At 42.6% G+C, this 25,444-nt stretch overlaps 1 protein-coding gene across 4 annotated transcripts in view; it reads right to left on the bottom strand.

Moving 5' to 3' along the window:
* The window catches only part of LOC103392487 (neuropilin-2-like), a 74,016-nt gene that overhangs the window by 9,209 nt on the left and 39,363 nt on the right, over positions 1-25,444 (bottom strand). For all 4 annotated transcript variants that reach the window (XM_008329108.3, XM_008329109.3, XM_025063644.1 and 1 more), the window contains exons 8-16: positions 24,714-24,858; positions 21,166-21,341; positions 20,795-20,968; positions 19,719-19,863; positions 10,397-10,471; positions 8,764-8,937; positions 3,472-3,740; positions 3,285-3,381; positions 2,476-2,508 (exon numbers count right to left, since the gene is read on the bottom strand). In XM_008329108.3, the coding sequence (XP_008327330.1) occupies positions 2,476-2,508; positions 3,285-3,381; positions 3,472-3,740; positions 8,764-8,937; positions 10,397-10,471; positions 19,719-19,863; positions 20,795-20,968; positions 21,166-21,341; positions 24,714-24,858 (1,288 nt within the window). The remainder of the gene's footprint in view (positions 1-2,475; positions 2,509-3,284; positions 3,382-3,471; positions 3,741-8,763; positions 8,938-10,396; positions 10,472-19,718; positions 19,864-20,794; positions 20,969-21,165; positions 21,342-24,713; positions 24,859-25,444) is intronic.

Raw genomic sequence — 25,444 nt, 5'->3', positions numbered from 1 at the left:
GCAGCAGAACACAGATTTACCAGGGTAATAAATGAGAGGGGTATAAAAAGGATAAGAGGAGTGGTGGCAGAGAGAAGGGGCAGGAAGTGAGAAGGGAAATGGGGTTAGTGGAGAGGAGGAGAGTGGGGGGGGGGCTGAGCAGAGAGCTAATCCCACCATGATATCTTTAATCCTGCATTAAAGGGTTTTCTGAAAGTCCAATTCTCTGTCAACTCACTGGGAAAAGAACCGACTGAGAGACGGGTCGGGCCGTGGAGGGAGAAAGAGACGGGGGAGGAGAAGGTGAGGGAGAAAATGGGTGAAGAGAAATGAGACGTGAAGGAAGTCAAAGAGAAGAGAAATAATTACAGGTCGGTCAAAGCCGACGTTCACCGAAGAGAAACAGAAAAAACGCGGAGGCTTTAATTCAGTCTTTTCACTTCAGACGCCGTCCGTTAGGATTTAAACTGAGCTGGAATTGAAAAGCTGAACTCCACAGAGCTGTGGATTCAGGTGTTTTCTTTTGGATAAAAAGCCCCCTGGTGGGGTAGTTGGGGAAAGGTCAGAGGTCAGATGTGATATTTGACCTCACACACCCTAAATGTAAATGCACAAAGTCAGAATTTCAAGTTTCAACTCTGTCGCCAAACGAAGACAAATTCAAACCACGTCCACTGATCATCACTGGAGCTTCAGTGATGATGTCGGGGGCAAAACTGTAACCAGTTTTAACCATTTTAACATTATATTCTGAAATCAGAGCAAACACTACATTTTTAACCACACTAAGATGGAAAGATAAAGATATTGACTTTTTCTTTTCCAAAACTGAAACATAGTTTGAAAAGAACCTGGATTTCAGTCCGTGGGTCAAAGAGTCAGGTTGTGGCCCGGTGTCAAAGGTCACCCTCCAGGGTTATACAGAGAAGAAATACACTGGTGGAAACACCACTGAAGAAGAGTTCCCACTCAGTTCACACACTGTAAACTGTTGTGAGTGAAACTGAAAGTGAAACTGCCTTTGAGCCAAATATTGAATCTTTAGACAAAAATCCTCAACATGTTGAAAAATTCTTCAGTCATTTCTACTTCCTGCTTTTCTGGAGACATCATGACCAAGTCAACGTCAACAACAAACTCCGGAGGTTTGATACTTCACATGGTAAGAATTCAGTCCAAGTAACGAAGTCATTTACATCGCGGTCCAAAAAGAACAGAAACTTGATCCGTCCTGGCATCAATGAAACAATTCAATCACTTTTCTTTGTTTCTCATGGAAACAATGTATAAAACGTCCGCCACGCTGAGAAACAGCCGCCCAGGATCCAACATTCTTACAAAGCCAACAAAGATTAGGCCAAAAACTCAAATACTTCAAGTCAAACTGAGCAGAAAAAAAACAAACCCTGAGGAAATGTAAGATAGTTGTGCCGTAACTTTATCTTTCTCTTATTAAAGTCTGGAGCGTTGAAGAAAAAACAACGCTGTGGTTCATGACAGGAATCGAACCTCACCGTCTACAGTCCAGGACCTACAGGACAACCACTGGACACACTTCAAAGTACTTCTGATGCAATATTAGAAGAACCACCAGCTGTCACTGTTGCTTAAACCAGGAGTCATTTCCATAAAAAAATACTACAAATCATAGAAAGTTGTACTGCACTGTTAGAAGAAACACACACTGAGATACAGAGGAAAAACATTGTACAAAAAACTTTGAAAAGGAAAGAAGGTAGAAAAGGTAAAGACGCAGTAAGAAAGTTTCGTCAAAGTTGCTCGATACTAACGTGGAGCGGTCGGAGTGAAGCGTCTGACGATCAGACACAGAGAAGGGAAGTTATAAAAATATGACTTTGAACTGGAGAGTTCTTACTTATTAATGTTCCTCACAGTTTCATTTTCCAAACACGAGTCACTGAGGACGTCACATGATTTACTGAGGTCCTAATTGGACCATGTGGTCCAGTAGTAGGGATGTCCCATATCTATCAACCAACCGATATTATTGGCTGATATCGGCGTAATTACTAATACTTCCTGATGACTTCTTTCAACAGCAGGGTGAATACCACTAACACTCCCCGGCTCCCTCTAGTGTTTGCCAGCTGTTACATGTTGTGTGTAGCTGGACGTACAAAGACAAAGCCTGTAGCTCTTCTCTCATTGGTTAAAGTGCACACATGATCAAACTACACGACCAAGCCTGACATGCAGGGAGTCATGCTGCATCAACGCAAGAGACTCATTCCAAGTCACGTGTGGTGACGTTTCCCACCAAAATACCAGGGTTATTATTCAAATAACCTGAGTACAGGACAAGTGACAGTGTGTACTACTGCATGTACAAACGAAGTACTGAACAGCTAATCTGGAGTGTGAAATATTTAGGTTCCCAGATGAGGAACTGTCAGGGTTCAGGGCCAGTGCAGTGCTGGGAGCTGGGCTGAGCGACAAGCAGGAAGCCAAGGTATAAGAACAGGAAGTGGGACTTACTGTTGACTCCAGGAGTGAGGGCCGGGTACGGCTCTGGAAGAGAGGAAAGTACAGAAAAGTACTATGAAAACATGTATATGATGTAGAGCCGTGATACTTCTGAGTACTTTAGACAATGTCAATATTACAAGCTCAGTGATAGTAGATCTGTGTGATACAAAGTACACACGACAAAGTACGCGTTACACGTTTATCTTCTACCATTTAAACCCTGTTAAAGCTTCTCAGGGTTCTCAAACTGAGGGTCCTGCTTGACCTTCTGACCGCTAAGACTGAAAACAAGATGAAGATATGAGAGAGAGAGTCCTGGAATCTCTGGGTGGAGCGGTCGGTGTATGAAAAACAGCTGAAGAGGAAACATGCCCACGGCTGTCTGTGGTCTGAATATTAAAGGGCCAGTCCACCTAATATTACCTTTACTGTAACTGAAGCCTGAAGTCCTGTACTACCTTTACTGTAACTGAAGCCTGAAGTTGTGTTTTTATTTTAGTCCTGTAGAGAAAGTGAATTTTACCCTAAAAGTATGAGCTAAGCTATGACCAATATATATGTAGAATTATACATATATATTTATATATATATATATATGTGTATATATATATATATATATATTTGTATATATATATATATAAATATTTATATATTTGTATATATATATATATATATATGTGTGCATATATAAACACATATATAAATATTTATATATATATATATATGTGTGCATATATAAACACATATATAAATATTTATATATATATATTTATATGTATGTATATAAAATAAAGTGTCAGGTGGTGAACTGAACTTACGTGTGCACTGCTCCAACTCCACGCTGTTGCTCATTTGAATGTTGTCTATTCTGATGTGGCCTCTGGTCGGGAAATCAAAGAAACCTTCGAACACCACCTGAACCACACAGAAAAAAAACTCCGTCAGCGTCTGAACGTTTACACCCACAAACGCTGTGACTTCACGGTGACAGTCTGACAGTCAGACCTGATACTCTCTGGGGCTCTGGGGCAGAATGCTGCGTCCCTCCCTCCAGTGGAGACCCTGGTCCCCTTTGAGGGCCCACAGTAACGTCTCCTCCTGGTCGTTGTCCCTCAGCAGGACCCTCAGGCTGCCCTGGGCCTCTCCCTGGAGCTGGTAGTTAAAAAGGAGGCAGAGTGGACCTCGTTCAGGCCACACCTCGGGGCTCAGGAGCCGGGCTCGCTTTCGCTGGGTGTGCGCGCCCGCGTCCAGGTGGAGATAGTTTCCTGAGAAATCTGAAGCAAAATCACAGATGTTTTATTTTGTTAGTTTACAAAATCACTGACGTAATTAGAACTCATACAGAGGGATGAGGGGCCTTGTTGTCTGATTCCTGCTTAGTTAACGATTCAACCGAATGATGACATCACATGCTAGCTTCCTAATTTGGTCGGACAAACTAAACAAATTAAAAACTCTGACAACAAAACAGGAGCTGAAAAAGACTGAAAAATGGAGCCGTGTGCCCTGCAATTAATTTACAATGTTTGTGACAGTGATTTCCATAATGGAATTGGAATCAGTAGATTTTTTTAACAATTCCAATCCATACTCACAAAATAAAAAAATTAAATTTTGTAATTTTGCTGGTCATTTTGCTGTTGCAGAAACCAGAACGTCGAGTTCTTCTCACAGTAGAAATGCAACAGTTAGTGAAGAGTTTTTACAGACAGATTTATAGTACTTTACTCTCATCACCCTGTCGAGGCTCAGCCACTGAAAACACTGTCGTTTCATTAGCGTGGCTAATGCTATGGATACAAATAAACACCTACTGTACTGTGTGTGCACCTTCAACTCCAACTGTTACTGCACTGCACTGCACTGCCGTCCCACAAATAATGAGTTAAACAAAGACAGAAAGAAGGGCAGCACTTTAATGTTTACTACAACAGCAATCCCTCCCCTCTCCCCCTCCCCCCAAACGAGACTATAATCATTAGCCTGCTGCTGTGCTCGGCTGTTTGTCTAGTTTGTCTGTGATGGCCACAGAGTAAAAGCTTCACTGGAGGCACAAATAGTCTTTTTATCGACAGAGGGTGACACCTCACAAATGGAGAGGGGGAGGAGGGGGAGAAGGGGGAGGTGAAGAGAGGGAACATATACAATACTTAACTTAAAATATTTTCTAAATGTCTCTTCCATACTGAAGAGAGCCGTAATGGAGGCGGAGTGAAATGAGACGAGGAATCTTGGAAAAATAACAGCACGTTTACTACAGACTATACTGTTGGACAAGATGAACAAAACTCACATAAGTGAGGCAGTACACTGCCCCCCTTAGGGCACTAGGCTAAGAGCGTTGTAGCTAACGTTAGCTCTGGTGTCTGTATCAGGACTGTTGTAGCTAACGTTAGCTTTGGTGTCTGTACCAGGACTGTTGTAGCCAACGTTAGCTCTGGTGTCTGTACCAGGAATGTTGTAGGTAACGTTAGCTCTGGTGTCTGTACCAGGACTGTTGTAGCCAACGTTAGCTCTGGTGTCTGTACCAGGAATGTTGTAGGTAACGTTAGCTCTGGTGTCTGTACCCGGACTGTTGTAGCTAACGTTAGCGCTGGTGTCTGTGTTCACAGCAACAGGTTTAACAATTGAATACAGTAAACCCTTGTTTTTCGCGGGGGTTACGTTCCAAAAAGAACCCGTGATAGGCAAAATCCGTGAAGTAGAAATCTTTATTTTTTTTACAATTAAATACTCAGAAAAAGAAGAGAAAGAACGAACAAACCATTTTACAGTCTCAACCATTTGTTTCACAAATAAAGTAAAATAAAAGTACTTTAGAAACGTTTCAACAAATAACTTCTGTAATGTACTGTCAAATAATAATTTTAATCATCAACGTGAACAGAAGGCTTCAAATTGCGGAGATTAGCACCGCCCACCGTGAACGGGAGAAAATTAAAAATGATTATGAAAAAAATACAAATTACCTGGTCTTGTTGCGGGCAGTTGCAACCCTTTTTGAATCCTTATTAAAACTTATTGCTGCTGTCTTCCTTATGTTTTTTTCTTCCTTCTTTATGGAACGAACGGAAGATTCATTAATTCCATAATGCCGACCTACAGCCGCATAGCTTTTACCTTCATTTAGCATGTCCAATAGTTTTACTTTATCACCGATAGACAGCATCTTCCGCTGCCTTTTGGTCCCTACCGCAGGTACTTTTGCCGGTCCAGAGCGTTTTGTCGACATTATGGGGTTTGATAAACTCGAAATTGCAAGAGAATTTGCACGTACGTAATGTCAATTTGGCAAGCTGTTTTACGTACGTGTACATATTAAACCGCAACGTTATTGGCGCACAGGTAGAGAAGAAGCGGAGTGACTTTTTAGCCAATCAGAATGCAGAACACAATGCACGATGCAAATCCGTGAAGTAGCGAAACCGTGAAAAGTAAACCGCGTTATAGCAAGGGATCACTGTACATCAGTAAAAATATTTAATCTTTGTTTACATCTTTGTTTTGAGCGTCAGTGTCTGTAATTTTCTCGTACCATAAAATCGTTACATAAACCCTCGTTCTCTGCGTCCACCTGGTTTATTCACATCTTTCTTTTATTTTTTCCAAAGCTCTAAAGCGGAGGAAAACAAAGAATAATGATTGAATAATAATGGACCTGGGTTGAGGTTCCACTGTTTCTCCACTGAAGATGAGGATGTTCATTAGCAGCGCTGCTCATTAACTACAGTTAGAGGAAGTTGTGATGTTTTTCTGACTCTGTGTGTTTGATCTCCATGAATGTACAAAGGCAGGGAATTAGCTAACAACTCTCCGAGGAGGGGGGGGGCAGTGTGTGTGTGTGTGTGTGAGAGAGAGAGAGAGAGAGTCTGTTTTTATCACTTTCTGGAAGACAATTTTCTTTTATGTTTTTCTCTGAACTGATCTGTCAATCACCAGTTGTATGTGTGTGTGTGTGTGTGTGTGTCTTGTTCAGCAGTTTGTTTGTATTTGCCTCGATATGTAAAGTATGTTTTCTTGTAAGTATGTTTTTTCTTTTTTTTTTTTTTGTCGTTCACACTACACACTATAAAGGTTGGTTTCAAAGGAAACTGCAGGTCTGACTCTTTGATGAGTGAATGTTGGGATTTCATCAATAAGTGGAAGAAGAGTTGAACAAGGAGAGAAATGTTCCTCTGATGAAGAAATAAAAAATAAAAAAAAAAACCTTTTAATGAAATCTGTTCAACACTGAGGATAAAAATGTCCTTCAGACAAAACGATCAAACTGATGCCGTTTCATCAAAGACAGCAGACGATTTACTGTTGACATACGTGCAGTAATAAAAAATTCACTTTACTTTTACTTTTACTTTTACTTTATTTATTCATGAACGTCGACGGTGATTTGGGCGTTCAGTTTCACACAGTTTCATTTCAGGAAAATTAAATTGTGAAATACTCCTTTTGCTGCACTGTCTCTACTGTATAGAGTAGACAGTAGTGAAGTGAGTGGGACGACAGTGGGACGACAGTGAGGAAGACAGTGAGGACGACAGTGGGACAACAGTGAGACGACAGTGAGGAAGACAGTGGGACGACAGTGGGACGGCAGTGGGACGACAGTGGGACGACATTGAGACGACAGTGGGACGACAGTGAGGAAGACAGTGAGGACGACAGTGGGACAACAGTGAGCCGACAGTGAGGAAGACAGTGAGGACGACAGTGGGACAACAGTGAGCCGACAGTGAGGAAGACAGTGAGACGACAGTGAGGAAGACAGTGAGACGACAGTGAGGAAGACAGTGAGGACGACAGTGGGACAACAGTGAGCCGACAGTGAGGAAGACAGTGAGACGACAGTGAGGAAGAGTCAGGAGGAGGAGATGAAGAAGCAGTTGACTGTGATCAGGAGCGAGGACTCACACCTGCAGACGCACTGATGCAGCTGTACAACAGGACTGAGTGTCATGTTGCTGTCTAACAGTGAGACGGGGGGTGCTGCTAAGTCAATTACCCCCTCTATCTGCCCTGAACACACACACACACACACACACACACACACACACACACACAGAGCAGTCATGAAGGCGCTGCTCTGTCAACCATAAAGTAGGAGACGTCAGGAGAAGCTGAGTAAACCTTGGTTGACAGTTGGTGGTGGGGTGTGTGGGGGGGGGGGGGGGGGGTGTGGGGGTGAGGTGGTGCCTGAGGGAGAGTTTAAGAGCTAAGACAGCACTTCTGTCAAAGCCATAATCCGATATACATGACTGCTCCGGTCTGTGTGTGTGTATGTGTGTGTATGTGTGTGTGTGAGCGCTCTAAGGGTACGTACAGTACACTATGTACAGGTATGTGTGTGTGTGTGTGTGTGTAGTAAAGCAGAAGGTCTAATAGAGAAAACAGTTCTGCTGCTCCATAAAAGACGAAGAGATAAAAAAAAAGAAAAGTCAAGTTGAACTGAAGGAACTGAGACACAGGTGAGGAGGAAGAGGAAGAAGATTCTGGAAGATTGATGAGGAGAGGGGAAATCATAATAAAACTGCATACAGGGACACAGAACTGCAATAAAATATATGTTGATAAGATCTGACGGACACGAGGACGCTGAACATTTGAAATCTTTCTTTTCCAGAATTAATTTCATCTAAGATAAAAACATAAACCAGCACTAAACTGGAAAATATCATGTTTTAGTTCCTTCATAAAAGCAAGAAGAAAAAAAATCTAATTAACAGGGATTTTGTCACAGAAACAACGAGAACCAATCAGAGCCAGGGTGTTGCCTAGAAGGCGGGACTTCCCTTAACGGAGATCCAATCACTATAATTGGGAGTGGGAATAATCTGGTCACTGAGTGAATGAGCGTCTCCAGGAACTGATGTGAGGAACTGTTGGACTCGAACATCAACAGTTCCACAGACCAAAGTGGGAACTCAATCATCAGACTAGGACTAAACTATTAACTAATTAACTAACCACCTACTAACTAGCTGTGAAAATCAACACCGTGTCTTTCATTGTAAAATAAAACATAAAGTACTAAGTGTCTCTGTCATTGGTGTGGAACCCCAGGGTTCACCTCCTGGACAAGTTCAAATCCCGGTCAGGGCGGTTGGTACCTTCCAGTGGACTCACCACCCACAGGAAGGTTTGGGGGGGGGTTGGTACGGTGCAATGTGATGTGGGTGGCGACTGCTGCCCCCGTGACCCGGTAACAGATAAGCGGATAAAAATGGAGGATGGAAGATGGAAGAACACATGAAACCTGCAGTAATACGACAAATACGTGTCTGATCAATAAGCAGCACTCACTGTCGGCTCCCAGGGTCAGGTCCTGTCTGGTGTCATGTCCGTGGCCGTGTCCAGGCGAGCTGCTGCTGCTGCCGGCGGCGTGGAGAGACCAGCTGACCCCTGACTGAGGGTCGGCCGACCAGCCGCACAAACTCTGCTCGAAGTCGCACACGGCCGACAGAGACGGCGTGGTGGCTGTGGGATCAGAGACAGACGTCGCTGGTGAATACACACCTGTCAGAGATGTTGATTTATAGAAACGGCTCGAGGTAATCTGTTCAAATCAGCACTTTAATAAAAAATATTTTTGACAACTTGTAATTTCAGCCCGCTCTTTTTTTTCGCTCCAGGTTTGGAGACGACACAGACTCCGCTTCATTTTCACACAGCTTCATGAAAGAGTTCCATTTGTGTTTAGACGCTTGGACTAAAGTGCTGATGAAAAGATGACACCTCGATAAATCACCCTGAATACAAATATTAAAGTAAAAGAGCAATGATATGGAGGGAGAATGGGTGAGGCAGAGAAACGGGGGGGATAAAAACCAAAACATGAGAAATAAGAAGCAGCAAAACGACAGAAGTCAAAGGACAAAAAAACAAAAACATTTTCAGTTCTGGAAGGAAGAAGAAAATGTGTCTCTTTAAGGAAATACAAAAACCACGTGGACCACATGTAATGTACTGTAAACCTGGATGTTTTGGGAAAAAAAAGCACCTGATAGAACCAGTTACTGCTGGATTAGTGGGTTAATCCCCAGATTATCCGGGCAGCGGTCGTTAAAAGTCAACTCGAATTTTTCATGTTTCGGTCGAGATTTGCAAAAACCTTTGACACATTGATTTAAATATTAGAACACGTACTTTATATGGTGGTCGAGATTTGCAAAAACCTTTGACACAGATTGATTTAAATATTAGAACAGGGGTGTGTATCGGCAACAATCTGATGATACGATACGCATCACGATACAGCGGCAACGATACGATGTATTGCGATTTATTGCGATACTATAGGCACGACGATATATTCAGATTTTCGATACTATAGGCATGACGATATATTGAGATTTTTTTTTTTAACTGTAGTCCCAGTGTGATCCAGGTCTCAGACTCTGTTCCACCTGAACATGAGTTCCTAACTCTGGAACAGAGGGATCTACATTTGGAATCACTAGAGAAGAAAGAAAAGAACAAGAACATGAACCAACACCAGGAATATTGGACTGAGAATTGGTGAGAAAAAAAAAAAAGAAAGTGCCGTATTAACTCCCCAGGATGTAAGGCTGCTGGTCTGACTGTAGTGGGAGGAACAGTCGACATGTCGTTCCCAGTGTGTGTGTAAACGTGTATGTGTGTGTGAGCGACGACCGCTGCCTCCGACTGTGAGTTCATTTTCACTCAAACACAGATTCCTGTGGGACTCGTGACTTCGGCCTCTGAGTCTCTGCGGTGACGAGATGACATCATGACTTTGACCTCCAGATTGTGTGTGTGTGTGTGTAGACAAGACACAGGGAGTAAATACACTCCCCCGGGGGGAAAACTGCAGTCAGAGATGTAGTACCTACACATACCACACATACTGTATACAACTTCCTGGAACTGTGTAATTGCCTGCACGAGTGTGTGTTTGTGTGTGCGTTTCTTTTACCGGGTCTCATTGCAGCACTCGTCAGCTCCACACGGGGCAGAGTGGGGGTCGCCGTGTCAGGTACAGTCGTAGTTTCTGTCAAAAAGGAAAAAAAACAAAGAAAGATTTAAAGATAATTTATGTCAAACATTTGTTTGAATGAAATATAAATGATTCATCAGACAGTTATCAGCATAAAGTGAAATGCTAACATTTGTGGATTATATGGTGCTAGGCCGGGGGGGTGGGGGGGGCTGATTCTCTCTGGGCCACTTTAAGCTTTGGTCCGGGCCACATGAGGCCCACAGGCCACACTTTGAACATGCCAAAATGACAGATTTCAAAGTGTAATTTCCAGGACTGAATATTGAGGTGAATTTTGTTTTCGTGATTTGGACCGTGACACACACACACACACACACACAGACTGACCTTGGTTCTTACCAGTGTGTGACCAGTGTGTGACCAGTGTGTGACGGATGAGTCAGACACAGTCGGACACACTCACACTGTGCCGTCGTGCTAGCGTTAGCAGTGACATATTTGAACCCGGAAAGCCTCCTTGGTTTTAATAAGCCGATTATTTTTCTACTTTTAGTCAGAATTCCTGATCCACCCGGAATGTTTCAACTGCACACACACATACTGGTCAAAGCACATAAGGCAGCCAGTTTGTTTAATGATGAAAGGGGAGCAGATGATTGGCTGAACCGGCTCAGAGCCGACACCACAGACCTTTCACCAAATCCTTCTCCAAACTTACTTCACCCACTTGATGGTTTCTGTGACTCCCCTCCAGCTTTCTGCCTCCTCCCCTCCTCCAACCCCCACAGGGTCACTGTAAATCAACAGCAACCACGTCAGCACCAACACAAAAACCTCTTACGCACACACACACACACAAACACACAGTCAGGTTTTCATGTGTTGTGAGGACTTAGAAACATAGAAAGAATGCACTCCCTAATCCATTGGTTCCCAAGCTGTGGGGCGCAGAGTTACTGGGAAGCAGCAGGTGAATTTGATGGTTTTTGTTTTTTTCACAGAGGAGAGAATTTTCTAATTTTTTTATTTGATCCTATTTTGTGTTTTAAAATTTAGCTCCTTGAGTTTTGAAGCCGTGGTTGTGATCGTTATCCAACCGTTATCCAACCGTTATCCAACCGTTATCCAAATCCCAACTCAACACTGAACTTTAACAGACCCTAGATTAGCCCCTGACCTTAACTTTCAAAAACTATACAGGTATGCATAATCCTAATCCCTATCCTACCTCTAATCTGCATGTATTCTAATCCTAACTCCAAACTGCACATTTATAAAACACACATTTTACAGTAGAATTGAAACTTTATCTGTGATGTTTTGTTTTTTTTTGTTTTTTTTTACAGAAACCACAGTTTTCTTGTGGTTCTCCGTCATCTGTGTTTTGATTTCCAGCCGTCTCTCACATCACCGCGGTGCTCGCTCTCTCTCTCTCAACCCTTCAGCCTCGTCTCTGCGCTCACACTTGATCTGCTGTTATTGCTCTCTGTGTGTAACCACCAGCCGCCAGTGGAGGCAGCAGACCGCAGCTGTTGATTTACCGCCTGTTTGGTTGCTTTAAGTGCTTCCATAAGCTTTTGGGTGATCTCTGTGTGTGTGTGTGTGTGTGTATGTGTGTGTGTGTGTGTGTGTAAGCATGAACTTTTAGCCTCTGCTAATAGCCCTGTGTTTATTGCCCAGGCTAGCTGCATCTATTAGCATAATGTGCATAACTTTATTAAATTGTTTACACTGTCTGTTAAACAGGACTGTAGTATGGGGACTGTCATAATGTTCACTGCTGCTCGCTCTACCTCCCTCTCTCTCTCACACACACACACACACACAAACTGTGTGTGTGAAACCATTAGATAAGTTGCCCTCATCTGCATCAGGCAATCTTAATTTGGTGCCCTTCACTGTTGTAATTACCCCCCTATATGAAGGAGGGAGGGAAGGGGGGGGGGGCATAACCCTCTCTCTGTCGTTTACCTAATAAGGTAAATAATAACTGTAATCAGTGACCACATGCAGCTCCCGTGTCACGTCTCTCTCTCTGTGTCTTCTCTAATTCAACATTTCTACGTGAACTCTATTTAACTCAGTTCTAACCCTTCATTATTCAATTAGCTCTGAAACAGATGATTGGTCACTAACGAGTAAGAGCCATATATGGGAATGACACACACACACACACTTATATATGTAGGGGACTGTGTCTGGGTGTTCCATTTACATTGATGACTGTGAGTGACTGCTAAACGGTTGGGGCGTGGTCCACAGCGAGGCCCACTGGGTATAAAAATGTAGCAGTGACTTCCACTGACATTTAAGGTCAATGTATCAACTCCTACAGGAAATCTATTAAACACCAACAACAAAAATAAAACAAAAATACAGACAAATTAAATCCTTTATAATTCAGTATTTAACCACAGTCAGGAGAAGGAAATTAAAGGCAAACTTTTAAGATTTACACGTGAAACCGACCATGGCTCCTGCAGCGAGAAGTTTAAATATTAAAGTTTTGACATGTGGAATGTGAAGTTAAAAATCATGTGGAAGTGTTTCTGGGTGGAGAACCGTGCCAGGAATATTCACTGAAAACATTTTTCACCGTGTAAATCCCGCGGCCTAATTAGCTCACTGTACAGCAGGCTAATATCTGCTTTTATGGAGAGTGCTTCACAGGACCTCAGCTGCTAATAGACGGAGGAAGGAGAATTTAGTGGAAGGCAGAAGGAAAAAAATAAAATAAAAAAATCTATTGGCAGTGGAGGGCGCAGCATATGACTGTGGTTAAAAAGCTATAGCTGTAACAGAGCGCGGCTAACAGGCAGAGCAACGGGCGAAACAGCCGAGGCCCCTCTTTATGTCGGGAAACTACTGATGGTGTCTCGCTCATTAGTCCACCGTGAAACACAGCACCGCGAGGTACGCACTGGTAATTATAGCCTTATAGAGTGTGGAGCTGCGCGACAACAAGTGGAGGGAAAAAAAAAAGAAAGTCTGCTGGCATCGAAGGGTTAACTACACTGAACCACCGTAGAAGGAACGATTGAACATGAAGCAAAAATCCATTAAGAATCTGTGGCATTTTATTCTCTGTAAGGGGGAGGCATGGGGGGAGGGCAGTTAACAAGGGCTGGTCTTCTAACATGGGCCAAAGTTCAATCAGTGCAAATGAAAAGTGTAAAAATAAAAAATGTACTTAAATAATAATAATAGTAATAAATGTTTCTTCACGTGAGGAAATGTCCGTGTTGGACAGAAAACTATTTCTTCTCTTTTAAAGAAACAGATTTTTATTTTCCATCACTTTTCTCTGTGTTGATTTATGGTTTAGTGCAGTGGTTTCCAAAGTGGGGTGCGTGTCCCGTGGAGGTGACACGGAGGTTTTCGCAAATGGAGGTTACTGCAAAGACATAACTCAAATTAAAGCTAGAGAGTGAGAATGAACTGTTTCAGTCTCTCTTCAAGTTTTTTTCTTTTTTTTTTTCTGGAAGTAAACCCATGACATTTACAGTGACGATATCTAAAGATGTTTTTCATTTCAATATTTCCTTTATTTGTCCTTCACTGAGTGAATTACACTGATTTATAATACGGAGAGAAGGAAACCAGAGTCAGTCCGATCTGTTAATCCACGCTGAGCCAAAACTAAATATTTGAGGGTTTTAACACAGACACATACAAACAGACAGGCAGTAAGAATGGAGCGACGCCCAGACCTGAGTGTTTCAGTGTGTGTGTGTGTGTGTGTGTGTGTGTGTCACCTCAAGGAGAAAAAGAGAAAATATAGACTTGGCTGCTCCTGAACATGACAGCATGGGTTTAAAAAAAAAACAACCTTGGCTGCTCCTGAACATGACAGCATGTGTTTAAAAAAAAAACAACGTCTTGATGTAAATGACTCTGTTTTTTAACCCAAGTGTTCAAATATCAGTCAAATATCAGTCCAGAGGTGTTGATCATCTGGTCACACTCCATACAGAATTAATAAAAAGTTTAGTTGTTTTTAAAAAACATTTTAAAGAGTATTTTATTTTGAAAATCAAAGGCTTCAAACTAACTTTAGCTAAAATGAGGACATGACAAACTTTGCCGCTGAGATTCTCCAAAAATGAGGAAAAGACTTATGATGAGTCAGCAGATGCCGCTATAAATGTCTTCTGCTGACTCATCATCAGGCAGGAGCACTAACCAGGCTGCCACCGCGTGGACCTTAAGAATCAATAACACAAAACAAAATAATTACTGTTAGTTATGTATTGATTCTGTGAAAAGCGTTTTTTTTTTTTTCTTTTTTCGGGGGTATAATTATAGGTCGGGTTCAAAATGCAATTACAACTATTTTTAATTATTTCAGAATCCGGTCGTTCTCATTTAGGAGGCAGAATGCAACTTTAATTACACCGTTCTCCGAGGAAGGGGAGGTAAACAAGGGGGGAGGAGGGAGCAGCAGAGGGGGAGACAAGGGGAGAGAACAGGGTGTAACTCAGGATACACTGGAAGAAGCATTTGGAGAAGAGCCACAGCGCACATGTGTAAGCTATCAGCAGGGCTGGAAACACACACACACACACACACACACACACACACTCTTGGCTGGACCTGAATGATTGGCTGGTGAGGCTGGAACAGCTGAACACCTCTAGAGAGTTCTACGTCCAGAACTCTAAACAAAATTTCCTGCGGGACACACCAGAGCCCGTGGACGTGAACGTCACACAGCCGAGGTCCCAGTCCACCATCCACTACTTCATGTTCAACAACTGCAGGTCATGAACGTAATGACCTCCAGACTTCTACACCGATCCCACTATTTTCATCAAAAAACAAAACGAAAAAGAAACGTATTCCAGGACTTTTCCAGGACTTTTCCAGGACCTGTTCAGAGAAGTTAGACAAGTTAAGTCCTTCACTGATGTTTTTGTATGAGATGAAAACACACAAGTACCTCAGAGTACAGGTTTGACCTTTGACCCAGGGGTGGCATATAACCTACTAAGACTAGAATCAAACGAGTACAGGTTTGACCTTTGACCCAGGGATGGCATATAACCTACTAAGACTGGAATAAAACCCACAACCCGTTGACTCCAAGACAGCAGCATCACCATCTGCACCACAGCGTCTCATGAGATTCTATTTCTACATTCTTCTTAAACTAATTTTTTTTTTTTTGCTTCAGGTTTTTGTTTCCAAGTTGCTCAGAGATTCAAACCAACACCTCCATCCGTCGGCACCAGTCGGTTCTGTGTCTCTGGAACGTCATGAGGTTTGTGTACTAACTGTATTATCCAAATTAGGTTAACAATTGGTGCCTTTGTTTGGTGGAGCACAGCTGCCAGGAATATCATTTATTTCATAACCTGGTGGTCAGTGTCGTAGGACGTTTTATTTGTAAAGATCGTGAGTCAAAGTGCAGAGTTTTTCCCTCAGCTTCTGATGTTTTACTAAAGCACTGAGCCATAACCTAATGATATTCAGGGGAGAGGAGGCACAGAGCGCGGTAATGACCAATAACTGCTGCCTCTTTGGCAAACAGGTGTGTGTGTGTGTGTGTGTCTGTCTGCCAACAACTACTGTAGGTGTGGAGTGACAGACAGCAGAGCTCAGCAGATGTTCTGACGACTCAGTCATTTAAACCGTGAACAGACCTGGCAGCTCTCCGTTCACAATCAAAAGTCAGGATTACCGCACCTAAATTATATGTTGCCTCAATAGCTAGCGTGAATGATTGGAACCAGTCCCGCAATAATACTGTGGATTTGTTTCTGTTTTCGCGCCGAGGGTTTGGCAGAATAATGAGATGCTAAAATATATTGTTGTTTTCTCCTGGTGAAAACCGTGGACGCGTAATTTTGTTTTTACTTCGCAGTAATTGGGTGCAGAGGTTGTCTCTCCCCTGTGAGGAAATGGTTGAGCGCCCCCCGGGGGCCAGGTCAGTGTGCTTTACTGTCAAATATGAAAACAATGGTTGATTTGTAATGGAAAAGTGATGTTTGAGGGAGTTTGTCAGAACTCGTGTTTGGAGGTTCAAGGATTAACGACTGACATCACTGCGTATCGTGTCTTTGTCTCCGCCGTTTTTCTGGACGCTGCTTGGAGTCTGGTGGATTAAACAAACGTACAAAGACTCTTTGTTTGGACGCCCAGTAGAACGACTACAAGATGAACGTTGATCCGTAATTTGGAAGTTCAGATGGTAATACTGAATTAATTATTCAGAATTTGACTATTTCCCATTTGACCAACATATCCTATAATTTGTCCCCACCCATTAGATTCAACACTGCCACCTACAGCTCAGTCTCCAAATCGTGCCTCACTCTGTCACACTCCACCACCCACTCACCCCTGTTTACACTCAGGTCTGCAGGTTCTCCTGATCTCCTGCTGGACGACCCCAGATGTTATTTTCACCCCCCCCCCCCCCCCCCCCCCCCCCCCCAACAGGTTTACCTTTTCCACCTGCCAGACTCTAATTCACACTCGCATGCTATCTTGTTGTTGCTTCCGGTGACCGTCATTAATCTTCACTCCAGCAGGGGGCCTCCACCTCTCCACCTGCGTCATCTCTGAACTCACCTGTCGCCTGTCAACTGGTTTGACACCACAGCAAACACTGGCCTGCACCAACATCATGTACTTCTAGGCCTCTCCTTAGCATAGACTCGCAAGCTGGAATTTAATGATAGACAAATCACACACACAACCGCAGAATAAAAGGAGAAAAGTGTGTTTTATCTTTGTTTAAATTTGCTTCCCTAATTTATTGTTTTCGCTTGTGGCTTCAGCGTGGCGTACGGACAGATGCACATCTACTGAGATCATGTGTTTTCCATGCGGTTGTCGCTCACTCTGCCTCGTGTGGTGACAATTAAAAACCAGACAAAGTGAAATGAAAACTGCTGTGGGCCACAGAGACAGAGGGTCGTCGGCGTATGTGGTATTTCAGGATTTTATTCGGTGGCAAGAACAGTTGCTGTGGTGATCGTGAAAAACTGACTATGAACTATTATCACTGCTAATGCGAGGATTACAGCCAGAGGGCAAACATCTGCCATGCGGGCGTAGGACGACCGGGGCAGCAGACGATCACTGGCGCTGAGGCAGGTGGGAGTTTGAGCTGCACTGTGATCCTGATGGCCACCATTATCATGTGCTTGATCTAATTAAGTGCAATAAAAGTAAAGGATATGGACAGAAAACACAGCCAGTGGAGTTAGAAAGGCTGCAGCGGGCATTGTGGGTAATACCATATCTGTATATCTCTATTAGAGAAATATATTTGGTTAAATTCATGCAACTGACACTGCAGAAGTTTCACTGTGGCTTCACTATAATACTGCAGTACAATATGTTCTGTGTATTTGTGTATTTCACACAAACTTTTAATTTACATGAAACTAAATTCTAAATAATTGATTTTCCTTTATGAAAATAAATTCTAAATAATTGATTTGTTTTTATGAACGTTTTTGTCGTAACTTTTGCCGATGCAATTCATGATCCATCAACTGAAGTGCTAATTTATCGATATATAGCTAATAGTATGTGTTGACATTGGGTTTTTTTTGTTCATCAAATAAAGAATTCTTATGCTAAATTAATGACGACATCGTAATTGTCATCGGTCGTAAACGTTTTCTTGCTGTAAAAACAAACTTTTCCTGAATCTGAAGGTCTGAACTACTTTTTCCTGGGACTGTTTCTAACTTTTCCGTCGTCCTATAATCCTAACATTAGCAACAGTGATGATTAACAGTGAAAATACATCGGCTCTAATTGTTCATTTACATTGAAACATTCGTCATTAATATTTCCAACTGTAATTAGGCGCCCATTGTCACCACTGCACCACCGTTGCACTGCTGGTGAATTTATTTGACATGTCACTTTTACTTAACAGAAACAATAAATAAGACGTCTACTCCGAGCTCTGGCTGATATCTGGAGTATTTGTGCAGCTGAGAATAATTTGCTGCATTCCTCGGTGGTAAATACTGCACTGCGGTTGGTTCGTCCTCAACGATAGCCCACGGATTGATCATGGAAACGCAGACAGACGACAGCACGACACGTTCACACCACACTTCCATAGAACGGTAACGTAGATGCAGTTTGATGGACGGTGAAGAGAACTTCACAGCTGGCCACTATTAATGAAAGCCCTATGACCTAGACACGCTAATCCCTGTCCAGACATGTTACTAAATCCCCTATAGGCCGAGGTGATTACTTCACCCATCACTTCACCAACACAATGCATCTGACTGTACACTGTTTGTACTATAGGTTCAAAGACCCAGATTCTTTACAGTGTGTGCACTAAAAAAAGTACGTCCAGCCCGAGAGCGACTGTTAGCTGCACACAACGGAAGAGAAAAACACGTCGTGAAAAAGTCAGAGTCGACCAGACGGTCACTCACAGCAGATGTCAGCAGATTAAAAGTCAGATTAACTCAGCACTGAGTCACTGCTGTTTTTTTTGTTTTTTTGTTTCTGGATTAGTTTGTGTGTATTAATGTAGAAGTTTTACAAAAGATATTACGTTGGTGTGTGAGTACAAATACTGAACCGTCAGTTTAACAGCGCAGTCGAGCTGATATCAAAATAAGGTTTCAAACCTAGTTAACGTTAAGTCCTGCTGCCACTGGGGGTCGACAATAGTCGAGAAACTATAAGATGTAAAATGATACGGTACAGTACAATAGGACAGGATACCACACCATACCATACCATACCATACCATAACATACTATACTATACCACAGGGTACAATACAGTACAATGTAATACCATGTTATATGATACGATGCAATGTCATATCATACAATACATGCGATATGATATGAAACAACACGATACCATACCGTACTGTACAATCTATAGGGTATCATATGATAGCATACCATACCGTACGATATACAATTTTAAACCAAGTCATACAATGTGATACAATACCATACAATACGATACCATACCATACCGTACGATATACAATTTGATACCAAGTCATACAATGTGATACCATACGGAACAACCCCAATACAGGATTATATGATAGGGTACAATAAGATTCACCTGGTAAGTCTTCTCCACTACAGCACATTCTAGAATGATCAACTTTAACAGTTGCTAATAATAGTTTCAGTTTTGCAAAAGTAATCTCTGGTTTCTGATCTCACTTTTAGGAAGTTTATATCTTGTGTGAGAATTTGGTTTTTATGATCTGGTGTAAAAACAATAACAGTTTCTCTGAAGACTTCTTAAATCTAATCAGAATCAAATATTTGTGAAATGTTCTTACCAGGCAGGTCGCAGCCCAGGACCTCCATCCTCATACCGATGCCGGCCGGTGACCACCTTTCTGGAAAGACCCGGATGAACTGAGCCACTATTTCATCGAATCTTCTCACCTCTGGAGTGTCATAATGACTGTTCCCCTCGAAGATCTGCACAGATGAAGCCAAAGGCTCGTTAACCAGAGATTTAATTGATGTTCAAAACAGAGAAATGATATTATTTTTCTGCCAATTTCCCTGATGAGGTTTTTCCACTGATAGAAGATCCTGTCACTGTTGTTGTGGTTCTGGACTCACCGTTGGTTTGAAAAATTGTCTTATGACATCTGCCTTTCCATAGTTCTATATTTCTGTATTTTTTTTTTTTTTTTAAATCATCTGATGACTTTCCCAAGTCGCCTTTTCCCAAAATGACGGATATGAAAGAACCGTACTTTAGCAGCAGGAGTGAAGTCGGGCACTCAGTGGCGCTATTAGCGGGTTTTAAGTCTGAGTCTTAGAAAGGGGAACACTGCTGTCTCACAGTATGTTAGACTGGCGGCGGTGTTCAGTGGAGAGGAAGGAAAGACGTTTTTAATTAACACCCATGAGGACCAAATGGAGAGCGAGTGAACAAGAGGATAAAGAAACAAAGAAACGAGGAGCGAGGAGAGGAGACTACAGAGGACCTAGAAGGCAGTGAAGACCCAGACAGGAAGTACCATACGTGAGGTGATTACAGTGAATTATTATTAGAGATTTAGCTAAAATTAAACATTTTTCTGATGACGGTGGAGGGAGGAGCACGGACGGACAAGTGGTTGAAAGACAGCTATAAATACAACCAAATCAAAAGGAACTGAACGTCAGCCTGACGTGTGTGAGTGTGTGTGCTGGTACAGCTACACTTGTGGGGACATTGACCAACACGTCCATTGTGGGGACATTTTTAACATCCTCACTATCCAATCTATAGTTTTGATTAGATTTAAGGAGCAAATATATTTAATAGTTCAAGTTTAGGGTGAATGTGTTAGATCTACGTGAAATGGTTACACAGAACCAGTACGTGTGTGAGTGTGTACACGTTCCCGTTCTTTACCTTAGCAAACTCAGTCTTGGTGTCCGTGATGTAAACCCAGTCTTTTCCCGTTAAGCTGTGCGCCAATTTATACTTTCGGACAAAAGCTCTGTTCTCAGCGGTGGTGCTGCCTTCCAGCCCTCGTGCACCCTGGGTAATGATGCCCCGCACCATCTTGGGCGCACCAAGATCCACCTATGAGAAGAGAGAAGAAAAACACCGTCAGTTGTTGGACTTTGGTCTCATATAAAACTCATAATCTTCTGTTATACTGAATATTTGATCATGTTCTGGAAAAGTCAGAAATATCTGTTCAACGATCGTTGGTTTCCTTTTGTGAATTCTTCTTCTATTATATTTGACCAAGCTCCACTGAAGCTAAGCTAACAAACCTGTAGCCACTCTTCTCCAGCTATGGGCTGCGCTGGGTTTGGGTACCAGCCCGTACGACTGGCCACCAGTCGGGCTGCTCCCATGGAGCCGTGGATGTCCCTCATGGAGGACGCAGAGATCTGGGAGTCAGGAAGTGACCCTGACAACATGCCCTGCAGTTTCGAGCAGGGAGCGTCTGAAAAAAAAGAAAAAAGAAAAAAAAAAGGTCAGAATTTATGCTGAGCTCTGAATAATTATAAAACCTTCAAACGTAGACGTCACTCATGTGACTTCACATTTAGTTATATTTAATTCATAAAAAAACAGTAAAATATTAATGCAGATATTTTTCACATACAGTCTGTAAATGAAAACGTGATTTGATGTTTGAGTTCAGTCAAAAAGAAAATGTTAAAAATGAGGTCAAAGTGATGAAAAATCTGATATTGTGATGCATTCGAGTGAATAACAAAGTTGGTAACAAACAACTGGTAAATCAATGAATTCTTGTTTTTATTGAGGTTTCACACGACGTCCCAGCGTCACTGGACTGGAGATCTGTAGAGCGGGGAGTAAAAGGCCAGTGAGGAGGTGAAGAAAAAGACAAAAAGGTCAAGCAGACTGAAACGCAGACTGAGAGGGGGAGTGGGTGAATCAAACGGGTGTGAAAGATGAAGTGGGATGTGAGTGAAAAGAGGGAGAAGAGCAGAGCGACAGTCAAGGGTGACGGTGATTGATGGTGACATTCTGCAGGTCTTTGTGGAGATGAAAGTTTAATGTTGTGACGTCTGCAGCTGCGCCTGCACCGCGGTGAATAATGAATGAACAATAAACAACGGCTAGAGCCGCGCCGGAGGAGCTGCCTCCAGCTCCATCACTGACCAACAAGTCATTAGCCACAAATAAACTCCATTATACTGTTTATATAATGTCTGGTATATTTGTATGTGTGTGATTCAGCAGCTACAGTCAAACCATGGCTTCTGTAACGCTGTGGGAGTTGATGGGAACGTCATCTCTGGAGCTCACAGCGACAGGAATAGCCACGTTTGACAGAAGTGACTTAAAGCACGTACACAGACAACATGTATTTATATTTATATATACAGCAAAAATCACTATATTCTAATGAAACAAATTTATTGTCATGAGTTTATAATGACCTGTTGTTTATAATATAACATTTTATGAACACACTCCAGCCCAGTGGGTGGCACCATTGCAACTAAAGTTAGTTTGCCAGACATGAAGCAGATGCACAGCCTGAGTGTCTCTGACACCAGAGCTAATATTAGCTACACCACTGCTAACTATAGTTACAGTAGTCCTGATACAACACAGACGCTAACGTTAGCAACACCACTGCTAACGTTAGCCACAACAGTCCTGGTACAGACACCAGAGTTTTCACACCAGTCTTGAAGAACAGACCTGGTGATGTTTGTTTCTCTGATCTGTTGTTCCAGGTTTCAACTTTTTATAGTTCGACACACTGTAAAAAAAAAAAATGTAAAAAGAAAACCACAAACTGATGCTGAGATAAGTGACTGTAAATGTCGGTGGCCCAGAATGAGGATGAGATTAAGACAGAATAAAAGTCGGGGACGGAGGACAGTGGAGTCGGATAAGGCAGAGGAGAGGATGATTTAGAGGAGAGGGGGGAGAGAGGAGAAAATGAAGTAGGAATGGGAGCTGTCAGCAGAAGCAATGGCATGACCGAGAAAAAAGTGAAATAAGACGCAAGAAAAAAGCCCCGGCGGTGGAGAGGGAGAGGTGGGAGAAAAGGGGAGAAAGTACAGAGGGAGAAATAAAAATGTGATTTAAGTTAATGACGTGTCAGCGACTGACTTCTTTATGTCCGCCTTTATAGGTCTGTGTACGGCGGTTCACATCCCCGCCGGCTGTGTGTTGGTGTGTGTGTTTGTCAATATGTCTATGGCTCCGAGACAAGCAGGAAGAAAGATGCTGCGTGGCTGGTAGCGGGTGTTGTTTTGTGATAAAGTTTTTTTTTCTTTTTTTTCCATAGACATTATGAAGAACGAGTGCGACAAAAACACTTTTTTTTTTTCTTTCTTCTTCTTCTTCTTCTCCCAGGTTGAAAAAAAATGATTCGTCCTTTCAACTCAGGCCAAAGTGGCGAGGAGATGAGCTGGCATAAAACCTGATTTGTTGGATTCCTGACTCTGCAGGGAGGCAGCGATGGGCAATATGTGGAGAGGAATATAAATAACCAGAGCAGTGTTCAATAGAAGAGAAGTAGGAAATATAAAACTAAATATATGTCATTAAGACACAGCACGAAACAGCAGCAAATATATCTGTGTTTCTCTCTCTCTCCCCTTCTCTGTCTCTAATCCACACACACACACACACAACGTCATATTATGATGGTGTGATTGTGATTTGTGTGGGTGTTGAAATAGGCCTCGTAGATAAGAGCAGATCTGTCCTCCTCTGTCGCCACGGTGATGGCAGCGAAGAGTGGCCCTAACCTAATAATGACACACACTCACACGAACACACACACACACTGGGTTTTGAGTTTTGTAAGAACTTCACATAGACGTAACCCCCCCCCACCCTGACATCATCAGTTAGTAATATTCTGTATGCCTAATCCCAAATCTTAATCTAACTCTAACCCAGACGTGGACAAACTTTTCGACTCTCGGGACAAAAATGTTCAAACATTTGACAGAGGGGCCGGACATGTAAATGTCATGCATAAAGGCTAAAATGCTTTTATCATTTTCTAAGTCATCTAGTGGGGAAACATGGGTATTGCAGGGAAAAGGCAGAAGTAAAATGATAATATAAATAAAGTTTGGTGGGCCGGATTAAAAACATGAACGGGCCACATCCGGCCCCCGGGCCTTAGTTTGCAACCCGAAAAATATCACCCCCCCCCCCAACTCAAGGTAAATGTCCCCCACACCGTCCTCAACCACACACTCAGCCCTGAGCCTCCAAACCCAGTCTTTAACCCATAAAACCCTCACAATCACGGGACGATAAATGTCCCCTCTGTCAAACACTGGTCCTCAGTGACAACCACAGGACACACACACACACACAGAGTGGAGTCTAATGAAGTTTTATCTATTTATAGTTCTGAGCTGATTATGCCGGTTGAAATCATGTTTGTTTTCCAGGGCTGCAGATGAAAGCTGAGAGTCTTTTACTCTCTGATGTTATCACCCACACGGAACACTCCACTATTATTCTATTAGGGCCTGTCTGTGTGTGTGTGTGTGTGAGTGAGTGTGTGTGTGTGGGAGGGGGACACAGAGCGGGAGGATCTGTATATGGAGAAGAGTTGGGGTGTGAGTGCACTTGAGAGAGGGTTTTTGATGTGTGTGAAGGCAGTGGACTGGATAAAACACACCGTGAATCCTTGGCTGTTGAATTAATGACCGACCTGTTTAGCATCAGAGTGTGTTAAAAAAAAAAAAAAAAAGCAGAGGAAAGAAATGTTTTTGTTTTTTTTTTCTTTCCCTCTAATCCGACTCCTGACCTGGTGAAAGAACTCAAACTCAAACACAACAACAACAGTGTCGTCATTTCTTACCAGTGATCTGACAGCCGTACAGTTCAAACCGCAGCGCGATGCCGTTCTTCCACGTCTGAGGTCTGATCCGGACAAAGCGAGCCAGAACCGGCTGCTGGATCCGGTTGAGAACCACCTCGGTGGCATCGACATTGGCGTGAAAAACCTGCAGACAGAGAGGAGCGGAGGGCATTCAGTGAGGAGGTTCCCAGGGTGGGGGGGCGGGGGGGTGAGTATAGGTCCAGGGTGGACAGAGTCAGACATGGTCACGTCATAAATCAGATTAATTTTGTTTTGCTTGTACATCGTTCAAATGTTGGGGTCAAATATGAAGCTGCACGGAATGTTTTCATCTGAGTTTAGTCAAAAAAAAAACAAAAAAAACATGGAATTTGACTACAGTTACATTAGGGGGGAAAAAAACTCAATATATCATCTGGACTATAGTATCACAGATTATCACAGTATATCGTATCATTGCCCCGTATCGTGATACATATCGTATCACCAGATTCTTGTCAATACACGTTGCTTATTCTGAGTAATAAAATTTAAGTTTAAGAAGCAAAAAATGATCGAAAAATTAACAGAAAAAAATCAAATCAAAACATTTGTCAAAGATGCAAAAAATACTCGAGCAACAAGACCTGAACTCTGACCTTAGCCTAACTCTCTCACTCACCAACAAACACACACACACACAGTCTGTAATAAAGCGTAAACATGTGGGGAGGGGGGGGGGGGCTCCTCTC

The sequence above is a fragment of the Cynoglossus semilaevis genome, chromosome 16 (genome assembly GCF_000523025.1).
Source record: "Cynoglossus semilaevis isolate Cse_v1.0 chromosome 16, Cse_v1.0, whole genome shotgun sequence".
Taxonomy (NCBI): Eukaryota; Metazoa; Chordata; class Actinopteri; order Pleuronectiformes; family Cynoglossidae; genus Cynoglossus; species Cynoglossus semilaevis.
The sequence above is the reverse complement of the archived record's forward strand: the minus strand, read 5'-3'. Positions and strand labels throughout refer to the sequence as shown.